This window comes from Ascaphus truei, chromosome 7, assembly GCF_040206685.1.
Source record: "Ascaphus truei isolate aAscTru1 chromosome 7, aAscTru1.hap1, whole genome shotgun sequence".
Taxonomy (NCBI): domain Eukaryota; kingdom Metazoa; phylum Chordata; class Amphibia; order Anura; family Ascaphidae; genus Ascaphus; species Ascaphus truei.
In genome coordinates this window covers 82,214,535-82,232,087 of record NC_134489.1, presented here as the reverse complement: position 1 = coordinate 82,232,087, position 17,553 = coordinate 82,214,535, and the positions used below count along the sequence as shown (strand labels likewise).

General features: G+C 42.7%; 1 protein-coding gene across 3 annotated transcripts in view; it reads right to left on the bottom strand.

Annotated features, from left to right (window-relative positions):
• Nucleotides 1-15,434, bottom strand: part of LOC142499617 (pro-glucagon-like) — a 57,361-nt gene extending 41,927 nt beyond the window's left edge. The window contains exons 1-2 of one of the 3 annotated variants that reach the window (XM_075609223.1): nt 15,183-15,434; nt 11,123-11,238 (exon numbers count right to left, since the gene is read on the bottom strand). In XM_075609223.1, the coding sequence (XP_075465338.1) occupies nt 11,123-11,214 (92 nt within the window). In that variant the 5' untranslated portion in view covers nt 11,215-11,238; nt 15,183-15,434. The remainder of the gene's footprint in view (nt 1-11,122; nt 11,239-15,182) is intronic. The other 2 variants (XM_075609222.1, XM_075609225.1) reach the window with 2 other exon arrangements.
• Nucleotides 15,435-17,553: the final 2,119 nt, after the last annotated feature.

Genomic DNA, 17,553 nt, shown 5'->3' with positions numbered 1-17,553 from the left:
GGTGTATCTTACATTGTATTGTTCATGTTGTTTTGCTTTCTATTAATGTAATTAGAAAGGTCAAATAATTAAAAAAACAGGTAGAATAAATTCATTCCTATAATGGAATTTTATCGAGAAACCACTGGAAGAGAAGAAAGTACTTGTAATCTCCTTCTCAAGTGAGCGAACATAGGGGTTATTGAGTAGAGTGTAGACTGTGAGGATGCGAATTGTGGCACTTTCACATGGAAACTCCCACTGAAGTCAGTCGATGCTTCCATGCAATAGTCAACCAATGAACCAATCGGCACTATGAAGATAAATGGAAATGTTTTATTTTTTATTTACAGTAAGATATTGCTATGGACAACTACAAAAGAGGGTCCAAAGCAGACAACCATTTTGTCCATCAGGGCTTCAAATTCACCCATAAGTCTATAAAATGTGAAGGACCAAACACCATGTATCCACTTTGATATTCAATATGCTGTGTCTTAGTCCCACTGGTTTTTCTTTGAATGAAGCACAACTCTTCCACAACACAGGAAAGATGTGCATAGCGAAGAAGAGGCCTACAGTACTGTATGTGCCAAAATGGAAAAAAAAAACTTTAAAGAGCGGTACGGTAGTGGATTATATGAATAATTAACTCATTTGAATGAATGAGTTTGTCAAACAACAGCAGAGGCTGCTAAAAGAAAATTAATAAGGATAATAGTAGATTCTTACCCTGGTTTTTTCCCTTCTGCCTTGAACCAATGGACAGATTCTTTGACTGCTTGATCTTCCAAATACTTTTTCATATCCTTGGTGTCTTCTATATTATTCTGAAAATCAGCATTGCGCCTGGAAATTCCACTGTACCAAGAAAAGCAGTAGTTAAATTAACAACCATAGTGCTAAGCTACAACAAAGTTACATTCACATCTTTAGTGCTAATAGTGATTGGTTAAACAAAATATGGCATTTAGAATCTTTACAAAGCTTTCATTATATAGAATACTGAGTGCAGCATAGAATAGAGTCAACAAGAGATACCTGATTAAGGGGGTCATGCACTAAGCTCCATTAAGTCACTTTTAGAGGGCAAAGTGCTCTTAGAACGTGATGTTGTGCTAAACCCGATGCACTAAGCAACGCAAACAGGCACTTTGCGCTCTAAAACTGACTTTTTTCAGGAATTTTTTCTAAGTCCAACTTTGCTCGTTCGTAATCCTGTTTGCATTAAATTCTGCCCTTAAGCGGGATGCACTAAGCAACGCAACCTTAGCGTATGCGAAAGTTGCGTTGATCAGAACACGTCAGGTCAGAGTAGATGCAAAAAAAGCTGGACTTAGAAAAAATTATGGCTTTTCATTTTTGCATGTGCAAAACCCATAAAACAGGCCAGCGGATGTCCCCGGCTGACCCCACGGGTGTCCTCGAGGGAGCCATGGGCTCGTGCGGGTGTTCCCGGCTGACCCTGAGGGGGTCCGGGGGTGGGGGTCCCCAGCTCACCAAGCGGGGCTCCCCGCGGGAGTGCGGGGGTCCCTGCGGCCGTCCCGGGGTACCCGCAGGCCTGCGGTTCCAATATTGCGCCTCCAAAAATAATAAAAAATTTTATAACTAAATACACCCCCTAACACATACAATACAGTAATGGGCAAAATTACTATTACCCACATATGCATTTGCCCATTTTAAATACATATATCTTTCAATAAATACAGTAAAAACATATTACACTTACCTTTTACAGGCACCCACGATGAAGGCCATGTTCATCCTCATCTTCATCCTGCCCATGCCCCCTCCGATGCTGCAAAACATACACAAGAATAAAAACAGCCAATGTAATGTCCCCTAACCCCTTAATTACCATAGCGGTTATTAACCGCTACAGTCATTAAGGGGTTATCCCACCCTCACCCACCACTCGGGAGGCCTACATACCCTCCCCCACTAACCCCCCACCCCGTGAGGCCTAACCACCCTCACCCACTACCCAGCCGGGTGGCCTACCCACATACCCCTGGGGCCAATACCCCCTCCCGCCACCCCCAGTACCCACAATAAAAACAATACACTGCCCAACAATAAACATCATTCTATTTATTAAATACATAACCCACCCCCTGTGCTCCCCCATAAATACATGATTTATTCTTTTACATACAGGGTTCATACCCCAGGCCCACGTGAGTCCCCGGTGGGCCTGACGGGTAACCTCACAAACGTACAGGTTACCAGCAACATAGTTACATAGTTACATAGTTACATAGTAGATGAGGTTGAAAAAAGACGTACGTCCATCAAGTTCAACCTATGCTATATTTAGACAACAGATACTTTATTCTATATCTATACTTACTTATTGATCCAGAGGTAGGCAAACAAAAACCCCCATTAAGGGGAAAAATTAATTCCTTCCTGACTCCAAGAATTGGCAAACGGATTAATCCCTGGATTAATCCGATTGCCAATTCTTGGAGTCAGGAAGGAATTAATTTTTCCCCTTAATGGGGTTTTTTGTTTGCCTTCCTCTGGATCAATAAGTAAGTATAGATATAGAATAAAGTATCTGTTGTCTAAATATAGCATAGGTTGAACTTGATGGACGTACGTCTTTTTTCAACCTCATCTACTATGTAACTATGTAACTATGTTGCTGGTAACCTGTACGTTTGTGAGGTGACCCGTCAGGCCCACCGGGTCACTGTTTCACACAGGGTCTGGAGGCCTGTTGGTGGGTCCCGCCAGGTGCCATGGCCCACCAGGTGGCCTCCACGGGTCACCGTGGGCAACAATTGGGTCCCCACGGTAGGCCCGTGGATGTCTGGGGGCCCCGGGTCAGACCCACAGGTGTCTGAGGGGCCTCGGGTGGTTCCCACGGGGTCTGGGGACCCAAGGGTGGTCCCTACGGGTCCACGGTGCCCTCACAGATGTGTGGCCACCGGTTCTTCCCCGCAGGTGTCCCCCGTGGACCACGCAGCCTGGTACCCGTGTGAAGCCCGAGGATACCACAGGTGGTCTACAGAGGTCTCTCGCAGACCAAAGGAACCAACCCTGTATGTAAAAAAAATAAACCGGACCTATACATTCAATACATCAATCCCCCCGCCCCCCCTCCAACACATACAGTACAATAATGGGCAAAAAATCTATTATCCAGATATGGATAATAGATTATTTGCCCATTATGAAACACATAAAACATGCATAAATCAAAACATGAATTTTTAATCTTAAAATCACCACATTGCATGTTACAATAAATCCAGCATCGATTGTAAATAAAAACCAACAAACCAGCAGCTACACAAATGTATATGACATGTCACACAATTGCATGGAGTGTGTACATGATGCAATTCATCTGTGCATCATGTAACACTATGCAAAATATATGTAACAATAAAATACACTATGAACAATGTCCCCTAACCACCAATGCCACCATGAAAATCAAATAGAAACTAAGCAACATCAATACAATTAGCATCAATCAATTAATCAATTTCCTCAAACAATTACAATACAATACACATCAATTATACAATTCCCTATTCAATTCCTAAAGCGAAACCATTGCCAAAAGAATTCTAATTTAAAGTAACCACCATCATTCTAATCTAACTACCAGAAATAAGCCATTACAAATAACCTGTAACTAAATACAAATTACATTATTCACAACAATGACAAAATAAAGCTGATAAATACATTAGCAATACATGAAAAGAACATAAACATTAGTAAAACAATCAATTATTATCCCTGTATGTCTATACATAAAGATAGATAAACATAACATACAGGGGCAATAATAGAGCAAAAAATACAATGCATTTACATCAAAAATCACATAGAATATACCCATTCAGTGTCCGTGAATGTATGTATAGCCATAGGTACATAATAGAAACATTCAGGGGCATTAAATGGGACTGAAAAAATAAAAGACATAAATCAAAAATCAAAAAAACCTGTAAAAATAATACACTTTTCTTTTGTTTACTTACCATTAGATGCCCACTCGCCGAAATCCAGGCGACCCGGAAGCACTGGAACCAATCCACAGGTAACCATATAAAAACAAACCCTTACAATCCATAACGGTGTCTTCTTTCTTCTATTTGTAATCCTTCTCGTCTGTCTTGGGGTCTTCTTTTCTTCTTTGGGGTCTTCTTCCGTCTTCTTCCATCTTTTTCCGCCACGCCCTTCTTCTCTTCTTAGGAGGGGAGGTGTTCCCTCCTCGGTGACTGGCTTCAAAATGAGGTGGCATACGCTTTTATAGGCCTATGACGTCACATTTCGGGCAAATGTTTCCCACGGTCCTGATTGGGCCGTGAAAAACATGTAATTTGGCAAGAAAAAAAAATGATGATTTCATTTAAAGGCTATGACGCCAGCCAATCAGAATGGCTGAGTTTCAATTGCCTTTAAGATGACATCATCAAAACAAAGATGGCCGGCTACACATGGTACGGTAGCCAATCAGAGCGTGGGAACTCCATCCCGACTCTGATAGGCTGAAGCAAAGCCTCTGTCACATTGTCTACTTGAGCCAATCAGAGTTGGGATGGAGTTCCCACACTCTGATTGGCTACCGTACCATGTGTCACCAGCCATCTTTGTTTTGATGATGTCATCTTAAAGGCAATTGAAACTCAGCCATTCTGATTGGCTGGCGTCATTGCCTTTAAATTACATCATCATTTATTTTTTTTCGGCCAAATCACATGTTTTTCACGGCCCAATCAGGACCGTGGGAAACATTTGACCAAAATATAACGTCATAGGCCTATAAAAGCCTATGTCGCCTCATTTTGAAGCCAGTCGCCGAGGAGGGAACACCTCTAAGAAGAGAAGAAGGGCGCGACGGAAGAAGATGGAAGAAGACGGAGAAGACCCCAAAGAAGAAAAGAAGACCCCAAGACAGACGGGAAGGATTACAAATAGAAGAAAGAAGACACCGTTATGGATTGTAAGGGTTTATTTTTTTATGGTTACCTGTGGATTGGTTCCAGTACTTCCGGGTCGCCTGGATTTCGGTGAGTGGGCATCTAATGCTAAGTAAACAAAAGAAAAGTGTATTATTTTTACTTTTACAGGTTTTTTTGATTTTTGATTCATGTCTTTTATTTTTTCAGTCCCATTTAATGCCCCTGAATGTATCTATTATGTATCTATGGCTATATATACATTCACGGACACTGAATGGGTGTATTCTATGTGATTTTTGTATGTAAATGCATTGTATTTTATTCTCTATTATTGCCCCTGTATGTTATGTTTATCTATCTATATGGATAGACATACAGGGATAATAATTGATTGTTTTGCTAATGTTTATGTTCTTTTCATGTATGGCTAATGTAGTTATCAGCTTTATTTTGTCATTGTTGTGAATAATGTAATTTGTATTTAGTTACAGGTTATTTGTAATGGCTTATTTCTGGTAGTTAGATTAGAATGATGGTGGTTACTTTAAATTAGAATTCTGTTGGCAATGTTTGGCTTTAGTAATTGAATAGGGAATTGTATAATTGATTTGTATTGTATTGTAATTGTTTGAGGAAATTGATTAATTGATTGATGCTAATTGTATTGATGTTGCTTAGTTTCTATTTGATTTTCATGATGGCATTGGTGGTTAGGGGACATTGTTCATAGTGTATTTTATTGTTAAATATATTTTGCATAGTGTTACATGATACACAAATGAATTGCATCATGTACACACTCCATGCAATTGTGTGACATTTCATATACATTTGTGTAGCTGCTGGTGTGTTGGTTTATATTTACAATCGATGCTGGATTTATTGTAACATGCAATGTGGTGATTTTAAGATTAAGAATTCACCTTTTGATTTATGCATGTTTTATGTGTTTCATAATGGGCAAATAATCTATTATCCATATCTGGATAATAGTTATTTTGCACATTATTGTACTGTATGTGTTGGAGGGGGGGGAGGATTGATGTATTGAATGTATAGGTCCGGTTTATTTTTTTTACATACAGGGTTGGTTCCTTTGGTCTGCGAGAGACCTCTGTAGACCACCTGAGGTATCCTCGGGCTTCACACGGGTACCAGGCTGCGTGGTCCACGGGGGACACCTGTGGGGAAGAACCGGTGGCCACACATCTGTGGGGGCACCGCGGACCCGTAGGGACCACCCGTGGGTCTCCAGACCCCGTGGGAACCACACGAGGCCCCTCAGACACCTGTGGGTCTGACCTGGGGCCCCCAGACATCCGCGGGCCTACCGTGGAGACCCAATTGTGGCCCACGGTGACCCGCAGAGTCAACCTGGTGGGCCATGGCGCCTGGTGGGACCCACCAACAGGCCTCCAGAACCTGTGTGAAACATGTTGCTGGTAACCTGTAGGTCTGTGAGGTGACCTGTCAGGCCCACCGGGGACTCCCGTGGGCCTGGGGTATGAACCATGTATGTAAAAGAATAAATCATGTATTTATGGGGGGGTACAGGGGGTGGGTTATGTATTTAATAAATAGATTGATGTTTATTGTGGGGCTGTGTATTGTTTTTATTGTGGGTACTGGGGGTGGAGGGAGGTGGTATTGGCCCCAGGGGTATGTGGGTAGGCCTCCCGGCTGGGTAGTAGGTGAGGGTGGTTAGGCCTCACGGGGTGGGGTGTTAGTGGGGGAGGGTATGTAGGCCTCCCGAATGGTGGGTGAGGGTGGGTTAACACCTTAATGACTGTAGCGGTTAATAACCGCTATGGTGATTAAAGGGTTGGGGGACATTACATTGGCTGTTTTTATTCTTGTGTATGTTTTGCAGCATCGGAGGGGGCATGGGCAGGATTAAGATGAGGATGAAGACGACCTTCATCGTAGGTGTCTGTAAAAGGTAAGTGTAATATATATTGACTGTATTTATTGTAATTTATATTTATTTAAAATGGGCAAATGCATTAGTTTCCATATGTGGATAATAGTTTTTTTGCCCATTACACTACTGTATGTGTTAGGGGGCGGGGGGGATGTGTGTTGTATATTGCTATGTTTATTGGGGGCAATTGTCCCCAATAAATATGTTAATGTGCCTTAACCCCTTCATTGCCTTAGCGGCTATCCGCTAAGGCAGGGATGGGGAACGTCAGGCCCGAGGGCCGTATAAGGCCCTCGAAATCATTTGGTCTGGCCCTGCTAAGGCAACTGCTATAACCGGGTCGTGCTAATTTTTAAAAAAATGGCCGCCGTGCGCCCGATCGGGAGGAGGAAGGAGGTGGTGTGAGGCGCCGGCAGCCCTACACGATCCCCAGCAGCCACCGTACTTCCCCCGCTCTCTCTCCGCAGCAGTCCCCGCACTTCCCCCATGCTTCTCCAGCAGTTTCCCCTGCACTTACCCCAGCATTCGCCCTACATGATCCCCCCAGCAGCAGCAGCAACTACCAGAGGTAGGGGGGGCAGGGTTCTGTGTGCCTACATGCCTGCTGTGTGCCTGCCGTGTGCCTGCCTGTCTGTGTCTGTATGGCCCGCGAACGATGTTATAAATATCCAAATGGCCCTTGGCAGAAAAAAGGTTCCCCACCCCTGCGCTAAGGTAATGAAGCTGCATTAATGTAAATTTTAATAATAGTGTGCGCCAGCAGGGGGTCCCCTGAGCTGAACAGCATTGATTTCTGCCTCAGAGACCCCCTGCTTCCCGAGTTACAGGCCCCGGTTTGGGGTATCAGTGCCAGTGTCGCCGCCATCTTTATAGGGCCCACGTCGCGTCTTGCACGCTATAAAGATGGTGGCGACACTGGCACCCGATGTCCCATACCAGGGCCTGTAACTCGGGAAGCAGGGGGTCTCTGAGGCAGAAAACAATGCGGTTCAGCTAATGGGACCCCCTGCTCCTGCACACTATTATTAAAAATACATTAAAGCAGCTTCATTACCATAGCGGCTATCCGCTACGGTAATGAATTATTGTTTATTGTTATGTGTGTTTTAATACCAGTGTAGATATGCAGGGGGTCTACTGAGCTGAACTGCATTGGTTTCAGCCTCGGGGACCACCTACTTCAGGAGATACAGGCCCCTTTATGGGGTGCCGGTATCCCCTGCAGAATTTAAATGTCCCGGTCACGTGACGCGGACGCTTTAAAGTGCAGGGGATACCGGCACCCCATAATGGGGCCTGTATCTCCTGAAGTAGGGGGTCCTCGGATAGGGGGTCCTCGGACCTGAAACCAATGCTGTTCAGCTCTGGAGACCTGTACGTTAAAAAATGGGCCCAAGGCCTTAGTGAATCGTGTCCCCGACCTCACTTTTTAACGAACCTGCTTTTTTTTGAAAATCAGAACGCAAAGCCATTGAGCTTAGTGCATAGCCCCCTAAGTGTTTTATTTCTGGCTCCACATAGACTACAACAGTAATGCATATTTATACAGGAAACACTTGATTGGAGAAGGTATTTCAACTGACCAATGTTTGCATCTGTGTGTATGTGTTCTAAGGCTGCGTTTATAGTTCCGGCGACAGCAACATTGTGTCAAAACAAATGCATTGCCGCCTTCGCGTGTGCTTATAGCAAGCGCGATGCGATGGTGCAACGGAGCAACGGCTTGGTCGTGATCGGTGGAAGTCACCTCAATTTGCTATTGCGTCGCCGCCGCTAGCACTATAAGCGTAGCGTTAGTAGGGACTGTTGAAGTTATTAGCATGTTCCAAAGATGTGGAAATATAGCAGGAAGTCTTTGTGCATACAGAATAGCCCATTTGTACTATATTTAATTATAAACTTGTATGTATATACTGTAACAGTCAAGCACTAGGGAATCATATTTTAGAATGAAATCACAGCACACACTGGCCACCAAGCTGCATACACAATCCTTTCATTATAATAATACACTAGGAAGGTGGGGATATAATAATGTTCGATATTGGCCTACTGTATATTGTAACATATATATGATTTCCAATAAGAAATGTGCAAACATTCTGAAAAGGTTAGCGAATAGAAAAATTTACCATGTTTGCAAATAGTTTTCATACAAAACAATGGCAAGTTTCACCCCCAAAATACCTTAGTAAAAATGGTGAGATTTAAAATTTCAAAAAGAAGTTGTAAAATTTGTAGGGGAAAAAAATCACTAAGATTTTGCTAAATTAGGATTTAAAAAAATATATATTTTATAATTTAGACAAAGCCTCGCGCTTAACAGCCTGAATCCTAATATTTGCAATTGCTTTTGTAACCCTGGATAACACAATAACATATATCTTAATAGATCTTTGCTAATACAAACTCCTGTAATTATTGCTAACTTAATATTAACACTGATTGAAACAAATAAGGGGAAATTATAAGTTACTTATGGGAATTGGGGGTAAAATGATTAAGTAGAATTTATAAAACTGTTCTTTTAAGAGGGATTCTAAAAACAAATAAGATTAAATCAAGTGCATATAGCTGGTGAGACCTACAGTACAGCAGGTTGCATTATCTGGAAAAAGGCAAACTCAGTTTTTTACTTTAGAATTCTTATCCTCTTCTTTTAGTAATCATTAACCATTGGACAAAGTCTTGAGCACCTAGTCTTGAGTCTAGGTACTTGCTGTAATCTACTATATATTTCTCAAAGTGTCCTATGTATCGTTGCCTGTCTGTCTGTATGTATGTGTCTCCCTGTGTCCCTCCCTGTGTCCCTAGCGGCAATCGCATTGGACCTTTGGCCTGTCACTCCGCCTCAGGCCAATGAGATGGCTCCCTTGGCCCGCCCGCCCCCGCACACCTCTCATTGGCCTGAGGCGGAGTGACGGGCTAAAGGAGACACACACACACATACATCACCTCCCGCCCAGGTAAGTTACTAAACCGCCGCCTCCCCTGTGCCTCCAACCCCTGTGCCTCCCGCTGCCTCCAACTCCTGTGCCTCCCGCTGCCTCCAACCCCTGTGCCTCCTGCTGCCTCCAACCCCTGTGACTCCCCTCCCAGCGCCTCTGCCCCTCCTTCCCGCATTGCCTCCAAACTCACACCCCGGCCGCTGCAGTCAGCGGGGGAGCGGCCGCACGGGACACAGCGGGGGAGCGGCAACAACACACAGGCCGCCGTGGGACACGACACACAGGCAGCCGCGGGACACTACACACAGGCCGCCACCACCCCCCCTCTTCTCCCCCCCCCCCCACCACCCCCCCTCTTCTGCTGTTCCTTGTACTGCTGTTTGTCCCCCCCCTCCCCCCTACATGTAAATTGTACTGCTATTTGTCCCCCCCCCTCCCCCCTACATGTACATTGTACTGCTGGTTGTCCCCCCCCCTCCCCCCTACATGTACATTGTACTGCTGGTCCCCCCCCCCCTTCCCCTACATGTACATTGTACTGCTGTATGTCCCCCCGCCCTCCCCCCTACATGTACATTGTACTGCTGTTTGTCCCCCCCCTCCCCCTTACATGTACATTGTACTGCTGTTTGTCCTTCATCTGGGAGCTTTAAACCCTTTCGCTATAGGCCTACTGTATCCATCAGAAATCCAGAAAACAATAGAAAAATGGAGCACAGCCAAGATTCACAAAAAGGTGGGAAAGTGCGTCCTGCACGAAACGCGGGTGCGTTTGTCTAACCTGTTTGTGAGCTGTACAACTAATTAAATACATCCAGTTACCCAGGATCCTGACTTTTTGGGTGAATCTTGGCTGTGCTCCGTTTTCTCTGCTTTTCTGGATTTCACACTTCAACGGGCTGCACACCCTGGGAATGCTGGATGGTCCTGTGTGAGCTGACAGGTAATGGGCATAGTCCCTTTATATTTCCTGGCTCTGCATTTGTATATCTTGCCTTATTGAGAGGCTGATTAGGTTCCACATACTGTGGGCGGTATATGTATACTAGTAGGCATCTTCACTATCTCACTTTTATTATGGACTGTAATATTGAGGACATTAACATGTTTACCTGGATCTTAAAGACTTATGTAAAGACATTTTTTGTGGCAGAGTTCACATGTGATTTTGAGCACCATATCTAACTCTACACCACTATCCATGAGAAAATTGTCTTCTTATCACCTAGTTCATCTTTTCAACTTCCTATTATTTTATTGTACTACAAAAATCTACTTTGACATATTTTTAAATATTCTACCTTTAGAAAGCGGTATGTTTCCCTATTTATGTGCATTAAACATACCTGGACTTGTCTTCTGTTTCTTGAAGAGGATTTTGCCAGCTGCCTTGTAGTAGCATAAAAAGAATTCCGACCATACAATAAATGCTCTTCATGTTTATTCTATAATAGATGAGGAGCTAAACATGTTATTTTTTATCATGATTACATCGTACTGTAAATCATTTTCATGATATCTGAAAGAGATTATTTGTCAATGAGCCACATGGAAAACATAGAGATGAAGGAACATATACAAGCTTCCCTTCAGTTTTCTCTAGGTGTAAAGCACCAGCTGGGTTATATTATTAATAATTAATATATCCTGTTACTTTTCAATAGAGTGCTGCATATTACCAGGGGTGGGCAACTTCAGTCCTCAAGGGCCACCAACAGGTCAGGTTTTCAGGATATCCTTACTTCAGCACAGGTGGCTCAATCCGTGGCTCACTTTGATCTGTGCTGGGATATCCTGAAAACCTAGAAAGGGAGAAGGGAGAAGGAGTGGCTCAGTGACTGGCACTGGTTCAATTCCCTGTGTAGCCTCCTTGTGACCTTGGGCAAGTCACTTTATCTCCCTGGCACCAAAAACATAGATTGCAAAGGGCAGGGGATATGTGCCTGCAAAATGTCTCCGTAAGGCCTAATTCAGGGTGCCAGCTGCATGACTCGGAGGGAGGGCGGGAGGGAGGCAGTGCGGCAGTTTGCTGGACGATCTGTGTTTATCCCCCCGCAGACTTTTCAGCGTTGGGGAGGGGGCGGGGTTACACACAGCAGGGTAAGTATCGAGTTTGCAGTCATGAAATCATTCTGAAGAATGATTTCATTGGCTGCCTACTGTAGGTCCCAGTGACGCTGCTGCAGCTCCAAAAAATGAAATTTTCGTTTATTGAAACTGTAGTCAGCTTCAACTCCTGGCCTCGGAGACAGGGCGGTTGCTACCCTGACAACCAGTATTCAAATTGAATACTTTGTTTCTCACAGCAGCACGCACGGCAGCACGCCCTCCCTCCAAAGCCAGCACCCTGAACGAGGCCTAAAGCAGGCCTGCACAACATGCGGCCTGCCTGGCCTCTCTGTGTGGCCGCGATGACTCCGGCCGGGCGCCAGTTAATGAAATAAATATTTTTTTAAAAAAAGTTTTTAAAAATGGCGCCGATTCACCCCCCGCCCCGCCCCCCCCCCCCCCCCCCCCCGGGGTTTGCGGTGCGCGGGGGCAGGAGGAGGATGCGGCAGCCGTGAGTATTTTTTTTTTCATAAGCAAGATGCCGGGGAGGGCGGCTGGTTGGAGGTCAGAGCATGCCGGGGGCGGGGCTTAGTACCGGGGAGAGGATGTGCTGATCTAAGAGGGGTGTGTGTGTGTGTGTGTGTGTGTGTGTGTGTGTGTGTGTGTGTGTGTGTGTGTGTGTGTGTGTGTGTGTGTGTGTGTGTGTGTGTGTGTGTAAAACGGGCTGGTGGGGGGCGGTTGTGAAAAACGGGCTGGTGGGGGGTGGGTGTGAAAAACGGGCTGGTGGGGGGTGGGTGTGAAAAACGGGCTGGTGGGGGGGTGGGTGTGATATACGGGCTGGTGGGGGGGTGGGTGTGAAGTACGGGCTGGTGGGGTGTGTGCTGCTGACATGTGAGGGGGGGGCTGCTGACATGTGAAGGGGGGCTGCTGACATGTGAAGGGGGGGCTGGTGACATGTGAGGGGGGGCTGCTGACATGTGAGGTGCAGGGGGGGAGAGAGTGATGTGAGTTGCAGGGGGAGGGTGTGATGTGAGTTGCAGGGGCGGGAGATAGTGTCATATTGAGAGGAGGGGGAGAGTGTCATATTGAGGGGAGGGGGAGAGAGTGTCATATTGAGAGGAGGGGGAGAGAGTGTCATATTGAGGGGAGGGGGAGAGAGTGTCATATTTAGGGGAGGGGGAGAGTGTCATATTGAGGGGTGGGAGAGAGAGTGTCATATTGAGGGGAGGGAGAGAGTGTGTCATATTGAGGGGAGGGAGAGAGTGTCATATTGTGTCATATTGTGTCATATTGAGGGGAGGGGGAGAGTGTGTCATATTGAGGGGAGGGGGAGAGTGTGTCATATTGAGGGGAGGGGGAGAGTGTCATATTGAGGGGATTTGGAGAGAGTGTCATGTTGAGGGGAGGGGGATGAGGATGATGATTATGATGGGAGGTGCTGGAGGAGAGATGATGATGATGATGATGATGATGATGATGATTTAACCTGTGCGGCCCACATTTTTTTTCCCTTGGAGCAGTTCGGCCCTTCTCACTTTACGAGTTGGGCAGGCCTGCTGTAAAGTGTTTCATAAAACTAACAGTTCTATACAAGAACATTCTATAATAATAGAATGTAAATGAATCGTAGAAATTGTCATTAACATCTCATGTTTCTAATTTTACATTAGTACTACAAGCTGAAACAGCACAAAGAATCAACAGTATGATTAATGCTAATGGAGACATGCTCATTGATATTGCATAGTAAATCATAACTCCAAACTATACACATATACATATAGACACACCACGCATTAGTTAAGTTATGATACCCTCCACCGTAAAGCATATAGCAAATGGAAATATTACTGTGTGCTCATTTGCATGTCTTAAGTCTATAACCCTGCTTTTCACCCTTATCGCCCAGTATACAGTGCTTCCACTGCAGCAAGGGATTCTGGGAAATGACATGCAAATGAGCACATAGTGCCACCTCTTGCTTAAAATCCATTTTGACATAGACCCCTATAAGCTTATGCTTGCTGCATTGCACAGCTTTGTCAGCACAGCCTGGGGTAAGATGCATAGCCAGTAAACATACCCATAGACAGTTATTTCGAACTTTTGGGTCTCATTAGGGTGAGGCTGTGTATACTGGCTTTGCAATATGAATCTTGGATAGATATCCACCACACATTAGTTAATTTATGGTGGGTAAAAAAAACCTCCACCATAAAGCATGTAGCAATGGAAATATTACTGTATATATATGTATATGTATATATCCAACCGAAACGTTGGATGCAGTGCCATGTATTTGTTTTGAATACAACATCTTTGGATTTCCCTGACTGTGTGCTGACTCTTTTTTCCCGGACCCCCATCTGGTAAATTCTTTCTGTATATATATATATATATATATATATATATATATATATATATATATATATTAGACTCACTGCTCCAAAAAAGGTAGTAACAGTATCAGTAAGCAAAACTACATTTTAGTTTTACAGTTAGAGGATAATTCAATAAATATGTACACATGTGGGTCATTTATTCATAATTATTTATTATAACTATCTTACTTAGTGCCTAAAATATATGACAGTGAGTTTCTGACTCACAGAGCTTACAATTTAATTTGGCCTTTCGAAGGCACAGGGTGATAACATGGCTTCCCCACAGGCACAAGAAGAGATTGATTTAAATCAAATGTCTTTGACCCTTCGCTATTCCTTCAAAATTTATCCACTGCAAAGACGGAGGCAATAATACTAGTGCAAAAAAACAACACTGGACTTCAGATGTTCTCAGTTGGACTTTTTCTTTGGTAAATAAGCTTCTTGTAGCACTTTTTGAGTCAATTTTGCAGACTGTGTTAATTACTCCTTAATGCAGTTGATATGCTATAGTAGTGACAATTGCTTATGTAGCATCAATCCTAAAAGGCTGAGTGATTAAAGTTAAGTTATTATTGGTGGGTAAATTCTGTTTTAAATAAAAATGTGATTTAGGATGTTGTGGCTGTTTACAGAACACAAATACAGTCTATGGCAGTCTGGACAGTGGTTTGCGTCTCAGAGCTTTAATAAAGGGTATCTTTAAATGATATTGATTTTAAACAGAAAGTATCCAATTCCATGCAATGCTAAATAGCATGTTCTTATATCGAAGGAGTGCAACATTGAACATAAACTGCCTATTTAAATGGAAACAAATATCAAATATGTACAGTACACAGCCCAAATATGAAATACACTATAAGTGGATTAAAAAAACCTTTCCTACAACAACAAAATAAGAAGTAAGTTTAAGAAAAATGCTTCTTTCCTGTATGGTCAGTTTTGTTGAAGTTCAGTGGAAACTACTCACCTTGTGACCACGTGAAGTGTACTTCTGAAGATGAATAAAATATTGCTACTGCCCCTTCAGCAACTTTGGGTTTCTTCCTTATCCTGATGATGAGATGTTTTGCTTATCCACTTACAGTAGCTTTTTATAGTGTTTTCAGCTTCATTGAGCACTGTGACAATGCATTACGTGCATTAATTCTGACACAGCTGATCATGTGATTGACTCTGTTTTAAATGTTTCAAATTTGATCGCTTTTTATTTAATTGAAACATTAGAGAATGGCTGGAAAATCATTTTGAAACAATTGTACACATACTGTACAAATAGTTCCTTTAAAGAATGATGTAAACACTGTAGCCCCCATCCTTTTTTATCACTAAAAGTTACACTGACAGTTACAGAACATTAACTCAGGAAGAAGTTTGCTAGAATTCTAAAAAAAAAAGTTGTTTTCAATTATTTTTTCAAACAATTAATGCATATTATAAAATTATTCAGATTAGTTATAATTATAAGAATGAAAAAGGAAATTCTTATTAAAATATTTTTTGTGCAGGAATAAGAATCAGGCGGTTTTGGTTTTGTTTATAACATAATTGTAAATAAACAAAATTATTTAGTGTAGATTTTAGTATCAATTTCATATTTAATTATTTGTCTACAAATCAGAAGTTTATGATTTCTGGTTGTCTTATAATTTCTATGTTCTGTGTTGAAAAAAAGGACATCCTTATAAATGTTGTTTGTTAGTTTTTGTTTTAGAAAGACTATGGGAAATAGTGTTAAGGAATAATTATTATATGTTGTGGAGTAAAGTGTTTTTACCTCCCTCTAACCTTTAATGATTTACAATAGTATTTTCATTCTATTCAAGTAATATTTTAAATGAAAATGTTTGCAATTTGGCATGTGTTCTTACGGGTCAACACAGTGTATGAAATACCTATTAGAGGTATGGAATATTATTTTAAGATTCTTTTGCACCCATTTCAAATTTTTGTATTGTATAACTCATCAGTATATTTTTATCAGATATTAGTATGGGGTCTGGTATCCTTGGGTTTGGGAGAACCTATGTTATAATATATGGATGATCTATGAACAATTTTTTTTTACTTTGCTGTTTTAGAGAAGTTCAAAGCCAATTGCCAATATTCCCATATTGTATGCCAATGTTTTATTTTTTTAACAAGATGGGGGTTGGTGGTCCCTGCTCAGCTAAAAAAATGTACATACTGGAAGGGTGCTATCGGGGCTGCATTACCATAAACCACTCGCAGGAATATGATGAAGGAAGTGATTCCCGAAACACGTTATTATCAATCTGTTTCGTGCTGGAGGACTATACACGGAGAGCCACCGTAGCCATCTCTTGCCTGCCTGTTTGCGGTCCTGCAGTCGGACGCGGAAGCAGGAGGACAACGCACCAGAGCTCACAAGACGGCTGTTCGGAGCTGAAGTGTTTCTTTTACTATGTAAGTTTCTACTTATCTTTTATTGTAATAAAGTGTATATCGTTTTAATTTGCCTCCTATATCATCTTTGGTGGGATGGTACGTGGGACAAGGGACAGCTGTTGTGATTGAAGACAACACTCTATATATAGAAGACCCTACAAAGATACCATTTATTATGAAATGGCTCACACATTGCCATGTGAGTATAGCTATATATAGATATTCCCTTCTCTTACGCATCAGTGAGATTTTGCTGTGTTTAATTGTGTGATATTGATACACTGTTTCTATAAACCTTCTATGTGCGCTCACCACTCTTCCCATTCTACTACCGTTTGATGATCATCTCCAGGTTGAGCTGCAGAATCTATAAAGGGCCAGAATAATTATCATCACTTGGTTTTTCCTTTATCTTTGGTTTACAGTGTGTATGTAGGCGGACGCTCACAGAGGTATGCAAGGAGGACTGGTTATGGTGAAATTAAATAAGGCTTTTATTGCGTCTGTTTCCTTTACATCAGGAAACCATCCAAACAAGGGGTAAACAAAGCTTCTATTCACTTGGGAGTATTTCTAGTGAAATACTATGCAGTCCACAACTCCCTTTAGATAAGCATGTCTCCCAGCCCCAAACATATATCATGAAATGAGCAGATATAAAAAGTCTTACAAATGAAAGTCTTATCTGTTCCTTGTGGTTGGAGGGAAAGTCTTCTCTGTTCCTGCGTTGCAAACTTTTCCTCAGGTTTGGTCAGCATTCAGGTTTAGAAGTTTCCCCTGTGTCTTGAAAGCAGCACTGCTGTTTCTTCTGGCAGGCTCAAGACATCTGTCCCCATGCTCAGTCTCACAAGTTGTGTGAGATTCAGGCACAATCTCCCTTTCTGTTTCAAGGGCAGGCTTTTCTAAGCAACCTAATCAGGCAGGTGGTGTTT